The sequence below is a fragment of the Pyrus communis genome, chromosome 6 (genome assembly GCF_041283825.1).
Source record: "Pyrus communis isolate YQ-2024b chromosome 6, ASM4128382v1, whole genome shotgun sequence".
Lineage (NCBI taxonomy): Eukaryota > Viridiplantae > Streptophyta > Magnoliopsida > Rosales > Rosaceae > Pyrus > Pyrus communis.
Genome location: NC_142570.1, coordinates 17,180,321 through 17,190,060, shown reverse-complemented (window position 1 = coordinate 17,190,060; position 9,740 = coordinate 17,180,321). Strand labels below are relative to the sequence as shown.

The following is a 9,740-nucleotide window of genomic DNA, read 5'->3' as shown; positions in this document are numbered from 1 at the left end:
CGATGTACAACATATGCTGTAATTGCTTTCACAGTATTACGACGCTCAACAAACGCCGTATCAAATATAAATTACGGCACAAATGTATGCTGTAATTGTTTTCGTAATATTACGACATTTCATCAACGCTGTATCTAATTTCAATTAAGGTGCGCAAGGCACGCCTGAAAGGGCATTTACGACGTGTTTTGCTTAAATTATTCACAACCACTAGAGAATGTTGTATTTGACCAAACATCTTTTACGACAGGGATTTTTACTGCTTGGGGGCTTACGCCGTGAATAAACGTTTACGGTGCTTTTTGTGCGGCGCAAAAGACCAATTATGTTGTAGTGCAATTGAAAATCTCTGAAGAAGAGAAAACTCAGCTAATCCAAGTCTTAGAATTAAGAGATACAGACCATAGTCAATCTGAAGATGATTTAGATTCTAATTCGCCTTCTTCCAGTAATTCCCCAAGTAATCTTTCATCCCCCGACATTAAAATAGGATACACTGATACATGTTGTAAAACGATTTCAGTCCTCAATAAACAAGAAGAACAAGAAGATCATCTTATCGAGTTAATCAGCAAAGTAGATGACCCTGAATTAAAGTCATTTTATTTAAAAAGACTTAAAAAGTTAGTCACCCCTGAAGAAGCCAGTACTAGTCAACCCCCAGTGGCCCCAAAAATCTGTCTTAGCATACCTTGGAAAGTTTTAATAAAGCTAAGAAAGAAATTATGGTCAAAGATCTACAAAGATAAGTCAATAAGATTAAGGAAGAAATTAAGTCCTTAAAATCAGAAAACATAGAAATTCACTCACATCTCAATAGTATCCAAACACAAGCACTCCTTGGTAATAATGATGAAGGACACAATAATTCTTCCTCCAATCAAGAGTCAAAATCCAAGTCCATAGAAAACCTAACAGAAAACCTAGTTTTAGGATTACTACAAAAAATTAGGATCCAGAAATGGTATTCTAAAATAAAAATAATAATTGAAGACTTCCAGTTAGAAACAATTGCCTTAATTGATTCAGGTGCAGACTTGAATTGTATTCAAGAAGGTTTAATTCCCACTAAGTATTTCCACAAATCAACAAAAATTCTTAGTGCTGCAAATCAGTCACCAATGCAATTAAAATATGAAATCCCAAAAGCCCATGTCTATCAAAATAATGTCTGTTTTAAAACTCCATTTGTTTTGATAAAAAAATTTCAAACCCAGTCATTTTAGGTCTCCCCTTCAGAAGTCTCCTATATCCTTTTAAGGTACACCATAATCGTATAACCACCAGAATGTTAGGACAAAAAATCACATTTGAGTTCTGCACGGAAACAAATCTCAAAAAATTAAGACAATTACAAAAAGATAGCATCTCAAAAACCATCAATCTAGTTACCAAAAAAATCACAGCAAATTAATTTCTTAAAAGAAGAAATTAATTACAAAAGAATTGAAGAACAATTAACAAACAAAGCATTGACAACTTTCAAAAGAAACTTGTTAATGAAATTTGTCCGGATATTCGCAACGCCTTTTGGCATAGAAAACAACATACTGTTAAACTTCCTTACAATAAGGAATTTAATGAAAAGAAAATACCAACAAAAGTCAGACCAATCCAAATGAGTCAAGATGTTATGGAATTCTGCAAAACAGAAATCCAAGAACTTCTCAATAAAGGAATCATTAGGAATTCTGCAAAACAGAAATCCAAGAACTTCCAAATCGATAGATGAGCATTAGATACACTTAAACATGTTGGCTAGGATAATTAAGTCAAATGGATTAGTTGTCTTAGCAACCAAAATTAAGTTAATTCAAACCAAAATTAGGTTTTTAGGATACAATATCCACCAGTTAACCATTTAACCAATAGATAGAGTAATTCAATTTGCAAATAAGTTTCCAGATGAAATCATTGACAAAACCTAATTATAGAGATTTCTAGGATCTCTAAACTATGTTGAAGAATTTTATCCACATCTTAGACAACAATGTAAACCCTTATTTGATCGTCTAAAAGAAAACCCTTCATCATGGTCCAATACTCATACTTCCATTGTCAAACAAATCAAATCACATGTTAAGGCTTTGCTCTGTCTTGGCATTCCAACTCTTAATTCCTTCAAAATTGTTGAAACTGATGCCTCTGAAATTGGTTACGGTGTTATTCTCAAACAATCAATTTTTTCTGGATCTCTTGAACAAATTGTTCGTTTCCATTCAGGAGTATGGAATCAAACACAAAGTTATTATAGTACTATTAAGAAAGAAATATTATCTATAATATTATATATTAGTAAATTTCAAGATGATTTATTAAATCAAAAGTTTTTAATTAAAGTTGATTGCAAATCTACAAAACATGTTTTACAAAAAGATGTTCAAAACATTGCATCAAAACAGATTTTTGCACGATGGCAAGTTATATTAAGTTTTTTTTTATTTTGAAATCTAATACATCAAAGGTAGTCAAAATAACATCCCTAATTTCCTAACCAAAAAATTTCTGCTGGGGAGGAATGATAACAAGAAGACTTGATCAAAGGAGGCTCCCAGCCACTATACCACCAGCACCAGTAAAACAAGAATTAAGCCCAGATTCTTAATCGGCCTTAGCCATTACCAACCGTTTCACTCCCTTAGGTTCCACAATAGGAAACCTTAGGCCAAACTACCAATCACGACGTCCCAATTGTCAAAAGGGATTAATCAGTCAATATGATCCTTATTCAACCTCAACATACCAATCATCATCATCCCAACCAATTAGTTATACCAAAACATCACCATACGTCAAGAAAAACCCTAATGAATATCTTTTAAGTATCCCTTTCAATCTTAATCAAGAACAAGCACCAGAAAAATTAGCCAAAATAGTCTTTCCACCCAATTTCCATTATCATCCTACATAATCACATAAAACACTGAAATACTATCAATTCATCCTCAGTGAAACCGAGTCCATTTTAATCAAGCCTCTCTACAACAAAACCCATGAAAATAAAATCCTCTACCATTCTCTTTACATTGAAAGGTTTTTAACTGAATCAGATTGGGGAATCCTCCTTTACAAAAGCAAACCCCTTTCACACCCAATATATCCACATTCTCAATAACCATTACAATTACTTTGATTACATTGATGCATGAACTAACATCTTTCTCCATCAAACAGAAGATTTTAATCATTCATGGTTCATTAATTTTGACAAAAGTTTCAGATTGAATTTTCCTGCATGGTTCCCAAAATGGTGGCCAATTCACGGCCCAACAGCCAGTCTCCTACCAGAATAGCTCATGTAGACCCTCTTTGCCAGCTTCCAGCAGAAATTTGAAAGAAGCCGATTCAACTACAGAATTACACATCTCCCAATATTCATGGCCAAGTACAAAGTCCCATGGATCATGAAGTGGAATTATGAAGTCAAAAATGAAGTCTACAGAGCCAAATCAGTCAAGTGGTGGGATAAATTCAACTATCAGAAGACCATCAGTCAGGTCCTTACCGAATTTCCCATTACTCCACCTCTAGTCATTCTGGCATAACCAACACGGCCATTAATGCCAGTCATCCCGAAACAATCATTATCGGACATTAGTCCATCTTCATCCCTTAAAGGAACAGTCAAGTCTTCCAAATTGTCAAGCTCAAAGAAAAAGAAAGCAACACAGCTCGAAGATTTAGCACAACAATTACTTGCAGAAACAGTGATGCTCCATACTTAAGAAGAAGAAGCCGCAGACTCCGAATCTTCAGACGCATCCTCACATCAACCATCCAACTCAGCAAGCCAAAAAACATAGTCAGCCAAGTAGGCCGATTACCAGGATTCCCAGGACCCATCTGCATAAGAGTCATGTGAAAATTTTAGTCATCTTTCCAAAATCAACCATGTGAAGTGTTCAGGTGTTCAAGCATTATTCGCACCAATAATTCCATGGAATTATTCAGTCAGGCAGCACTTTCTCACCAATGATTATGACAAATTTTGGAGTCATTCAATCATCCATCCCGTGCTTCCGCAATAAAAACAGCAATTATTCCAACAATTTTCACTGTTCATTAATAGTGAAAAGCAAGTCATCATTGATCAAATAGTAAAAGCAAGTCTTCCAAGCTCTTTTCCAAGTCTATAAGAAGTGGACTACGAAGGAGAAAAGGGGAAGTTTGGAATTTCCACAATTTCTCAATCAAAAGTTTCTTTGAGTTCACACTGTACCCAAAGAAATAAAAAATTGTAAACACTTTTAATTTTAGAATGTCAAGGATGCCTGCGTGCACCAATATCCTTTTCATCAGTCATTTTCTCATTTGCTGACTTAATTGTCAGTAAATTAATTGTAAGTTTTAGTGTAAATTTTGCAATAAAACTTATTTTCAAATTATATTTACATTATTATTTTGAATTCATTATTTTCATTATAAAGAATATCTTCATAACAACTGATTTTGAATGACATAAAATCCTTATTCACAGTAAATTCATCAAGTACCTCAAGTTCAAGGTAAACACCGATTAATCATTTGTTCAATTCTTTCTATTTGTTTATAACAGTTGGTTTCATGGAATTTTTAATCCTTGTTATCCTCCACATCAAGTTCCACATAACTCAATTAACAATTCATTTAACAGTTCATCCAATCCTCATCATCATTGCCCTTGGTATTATTGTCCTCATCGTTATTATTATCACTAGTTTCGCCCCATATGCTAACTTTATTATTATCACTAGTTCTGCCTCATTTGGTATTGTATATGTATAGATATTGTATATGTATATATTGTATATGTTTCATATATTTGTCAACATATATGTATTAGAAAGAAAATATAAATATAAGGGGTTCATGTATCATGAAAAATGTTTTCATATATATTGTATATGTTTCATATATTTGTCAACATATATATATCAGAAGGAAAATATAAATATAGGGGGGTTCATGTATCATGAAAAATGTTTTCATGTTTCGTAGATGTTTCAAATATCTTACTTTATTTTAAGCATACCTGATTGGCAGAAAACAAATAAAAGTCTTTGAATTTTGTAGAAGAAAGCCTCATCCAACAATCCTTAAGTTCTTTAGCTTCTAACAAAAGTGTGATGATAATGTGTTTATAGGCCTAATTTACTGAACTATTCTAGGAGAATAGAGAGGAGAGGCCGGCGACAATAAGAGAGAGAAGAGATATTTAATTGTGAGATGTATTGTATCACCCCATTATTAAGATAGGTTAAATTCTTAGCATAATAAGAATACAATTCTAATAGAATAATATCTAACTTAAGAAATATTCAAACAGATAGACATTCATATTCTAAATATAATTACAACAAAAATATATATAACCCAAACAAAAATATATATAGACCGAAGGTTCCAGAACCCCAAACAAAACCCACTTTCACTAGAAGCCTCTGGTTCCTTAAACAAACTGTTGATCTATCTTATATAAAAGCTCGCCCCTTCGTCTTTTCCTTAATCCCCTTAACCCGCAATCCCTCTACTTTCTGTGGAATAGGTTTCTTCAATCGCCAAACAGCCATGGCCGACGAAGCCAAAGCCAAAGGCAACGCCGCTTTCTCCTCCGGTGACTTTACCGCCGCCGTCAACCACTTCTCTGAAGCCATCGACCTCGCTCCCACCAACCACGTCCTCTACTCCAACCGATCCGCCGCCTACGCCTCCCTCAACAAATACTCCGAAGCCCTAGCCGACGCCAATAAGACTGTCGAGATTAAGCCCGATTGGTCCAAGGGCTACAGCCGGCTCGGCGCCGCTCACTGCGGATTGGGCCAGTACAACAACGCCGTTTCAGCTTATAAGAAGGGTCTCGAGATCGACCCCAATAACGAGGCTCTGAAGTCTGGTTTGGCCGACGCTCAAGCCGGTGCGGCCCGCTCCCGGGCTGAACCTCCCCCCATGAACCCGTTTGGGGATGCGTTCTCAGGTCCCGAGATGTGGGCCAAGCTCACTGCGGACCCGTCGACCCGAGCTTTCTTGCAGCAACCTGATTTTGTGAAGATGATGCAGGAGATTCAGAAAAACCCTAGCAATCTCAATTTGTATCTGAAGGACCAGAGGGTTATGCAAGCCCTTGGGGTTTTGCTGAACGTGAAGTTACACGGTGGAGCGGGGGCGGAGGATGAAGAGATGCCAGAGTCTCCGTCGGAGCGGAAGCAACCTGAGCCCCGGAAGGAGGAGAAGAAGCTGGAGCCTCAGCCAGAGCCAGAGCCAGAGCCGATGGAGGTGAACGAGGAGGAGAGGGAGGCGAAGAAGAGGAGGGCCGAGGCAATAAAGGAGAAGGAGGCTGGCAATGCGGCTTATAAGAAGAAGGACTTCGACACAGCAATTCAACGCTACACCAAGGCCATTGAGTTGGATGATGAGGACATTTCGTTTATCTTGAATCGCGCTGCGACGTATTTGGAAATGGGTCAGGTATGGATTGCATATCTAGTGTTTGCCATTTATTTTTAAGCTGCATAATAATGTTTACACTTTGATTGGTAGTATGGTGGACTATAAGCTGCTACTGTTTGTATAATTTAGTGTTCTTTGTGGATACGCTGTGATGTTTATTGATTTAGATGAAGCTGCTCGATGCTGTAACTTTAATGATGATGTTACACAAAACAAGCTAGCTCAATTTAGATTGATGTATAGACCTAGCCCCATAAGTTTAGTTGGTCTAATAATTATTTGTGGTTTATAAATTGCCCACGAAAATGAAAAAACAATTGAAGTTTTTCCCAAGGACTAATAATTTAGCTGCGACGCTGCACAGATTTTATTCAGTTGCTCTGACCAGACCGTTTGTCCTTTGTTAATTATGCTATTGTTTGTCCTTATGGTCTGACAAATTTGGACTTGGGATGACCTCTTCAATAATGCTTGCTCACCTGAGGCTGAGCTGGCTGGACCCAAATTTCAGTAATCCTCCTTTTCGTATCATTTGTAGAAGTTCATGTGACAATTTGGATGTGGTAGAATATCTACACAAAAAAGTGAAACCTCTTTAGGCTTCATACTTTCATATTCGGTGTTCTTTTTTATGGGTCATATTGTTGTTTGCTTTCGCTCCTTGCTTGGTCATGCAATACCTGTTATAGAATTTGGTTTTCTGATGTGAAAGATGAAAGTAGTCTTGACCCCTAGTCTTGTTGACGACTTTATGCTTCGTCGTAATATTGGTATTGTTAGCTTGTTATGGATTATGGATTATTGATTATTGATTTGAGTGCATTGTTAAATTATATCAGTTTGAGGACTGCATTAAGGACTGTGAGAAGGCTGTGGAAAGAGGAAGAGAGCTAAGGTCTGACTTTAAAATGATAGCAAAAGCTTTGACTAGGAAGGGAACTGCCTATGTGAAGATGGCGAAATGCTCCAAGGACTTTGAACCTGCGATTGAGTCATTCCAGAAAGCTCTCACAGAGCATCGCAACCCAGATACCTTAAAGAAATTGAATGATGCTGAGAAAGCAAAGAAGGATCTAGAGCAACAAGAGTACTATGATCCAAAGTTAGCTGATGAGGAGCGTGAGAAAGGTTTGTCATTAACTTTCATGTGCTTATAACTTCCACCTCCTTGAAACTTTATTATTGCCTGTTTTTATCTGTCTGCATCAAGTGGTTCTGTGACATGTATTTTTACTTATGCCTTCCATGTCTCTCTAGCTTGACTGCTTGTCGATGATGGGCAGGTAATGAATATTTCAAGCAGCAAAAGTACCCAGAGGCTATTAAGCAGTACACCGAAGCTCTGAGAAGGAACCCCAAGGATCCAAAGGTGGGAGAACCTCCAGTGTTCTTATATAGTTGATCATCCAAATGTGTTTTAAATATTGTCGGACATTTCATGGTTTGATTTAGGCATATAGCAACAGAGCTGCATGTTATACAAAACTTGGGGCAATGCCTGAGGGGCTAAAAGATGCAGAGAAGTGCATTGAGCTTGATCCAACCTTTGCAAAGGGTTACACCAGAAAAGGTGCTGTCCAGTTTTTCATGAAAGAATATGAGAAAGCTTTGGAAACATACCAGGAGGGGTTGAAACACGATCCTAGCAACCAGGAATTGCTTGATGGTGTGCGAAGGTTTGTTTACGTGAATTGTTCTACTCTCTGTTGCTTAATTTTTACTTCATGTTTTGTGTAATGCTGGAGAGCACCACTTGAAATTGATTGCAGATGTGTAGAGCAAATTAACAAAGCAAGCCGGGGGGATCTGAGTCCCGAGGAGTTAAAGGAAAGACAGGTGTGTGACTTGCCAAACTTCTTCATCGGTGATTTAGTTTCTCGAGATTGTCATACGTTATTGAGTTTGTTGTTTCTTGCAGGCTAAGGGAATGCAGGACCCAGAAATTCAAAATATTCTCCAAGATCCTGTTATGAGACAGGTCAGCATAATTTATAGTGTCGCTGTTGTTTCATGGTTTCCTCGTTAATTCAGTTTTATTTTGTATACGCGGTGTATGAATGTCTAATGTTCCGTCGGTCGGGATGTGTTCAGGTGTTAACCGACTTCCAGGAAAACCCAAAGGCTGCTCAGGAACACACAAAGAACCCTATGGTGATGAGCAAGATCCAGAAGCTCGTCAGTGCAGGAATTGTCCAGCTTCGGTAAGCAATGGGAAAGTCTTGACCATGTAATCAGAAAAGAATCCTTTGCCATCCATTTGTACTTTTCAATTATTTAATGTCCATTTGAGTAATTAGCTTAGAATTTTTCACTTCAGAAAATTTTGTGATGTATCTACTGTTTTGGTTTTAATGTTTTTTCATATGTTGGAATCACTCTCTCGAAATCGGCATGTCTTATTAATTGGTGACGAAAATGTTTGCTCACCACCCTATGGATTGCGTCGTATGAGTTTTTAAGTTTAGTTTTCAGATATCTGTAGTAAAGTTAAGAGATTTCTATAGGAAATAGATTAAATTAACGTTAGTGAGGTCGAAAGCAAGTTTAGATGATCGTATGCGAAAGCTAAAAACAAACTCAAAAGAACATGAGATTTACATGGTTAGGTGTAAAGCTTACGTTCACGGGTGAAATGCGAATTTCACTATACAAGTGGAGATTACTCTTTGCTTCACCATCCAAATTTCATAAATTACAAACTCTAAACCTAACAATTAGAGGATTAACAAAGAAGATTCTCTCAAATTGCGCTTGAACTCATGAACTCATAAATTAATTCTCATCAAATTGTCAAACAGATGAGCCATGAATTGCCACACTCATGGCTCATGCATTTGGCAATTTTGTGAGAATCAAGATGTCAGAGAATGTGGGAGATTCTTCTCCGTTTGTTCAAGTTCTTTACTCGTTTGGTTTAGGATTTATGATTCGTGAGATTTGGGTTGTGAGAATTACATTGTTTTGTATTCTTCATTTGCTTAGAAAATTTTCTTATCGTGCTTCGCCTCTAAACATAAGCCTTTATGCTGGACCACGTTAAATCTCATGTTCTTATTTTGAGATTGTTTATTTCTTTGCTTTCATCTACAACGTTAGCATTTGGTATTTTATTAAAATTTGTTTTTGTTTGCGCATAAAATTACAACACAAATTTATGAGCGGTATCCTTTTTAGAGGAAAAATCACTATAAACTCTCAATGTCTTTTGGTAAAGAGAGAAAAAATGGGGAAAAGGAGAGGAAATAAAGACCCTCATGTTTCTTAAATAATGAGTTGGGACATAATTTATATGGTCCCTCTGATCATACAGTGTA

General features: G+C 36.8%; 1 protein-coding gene across 1 annotated transcript; it reads left to right on the top strand.

Annotated features, from left to right (window-relative positions):
- Positions 1–5,398: 5,398 nt before the first annotated feature.
- On the top strand, positions 5,399–8,812 carry LOC137710752 (hsp70-Hsp90 organizing protein 3). The gene is made up of 7 exons (XM_068449873.2): positions 5,399–6,444; positions 7,266–7,554; positions 7,710–7,795; positions 7,879–8,102; positions 8,196–8,262; positions 8,345–8,404; positions 8,518–8,812. The coding sequence occupies exons 1-7, from the start codon at positions 5,548–5,550 to the stop codon at positions 8,629–8,631; spliced, it is 1,737 nt and encodes a 578-aa protein (XP_068305974.2). The 5' UTR covers positions 5,399–5,547; the 3' UTR covers positions 8,632–8,812.
- The last annotated feature ends 928 nt before the right edge of the window (positions 8,813–9,740 follow it).

What these genes read in the sequence shown, in the direction of transcription:
- LOC137710752 (XM_068449873.2), top strand. Translation starts at nt 5,548, where the DNA reads ATGGCCGACGAAGCCAAAGCCAAAGGCAACGCCGCTTTCTCCTCCGGT. An exon ending in GGAACCCCAAGGATCCAAAG is followed by an intron (nt 7,796 to 7,878) that starts GTGGGAGAACCT and finishes GGTTTGATTTAG; the next exon opens with GCATATAGCAACAGAGCTGC. An exon ending in TTGCTTGATGGTGTGCGAAG is followed by an intron (nt 8,103 to 8,195) that starts GTTTGTTTACGT and finishes AATTGATTGCAG; the next exon opens with ATGTGTAGAGCAAATTAACA.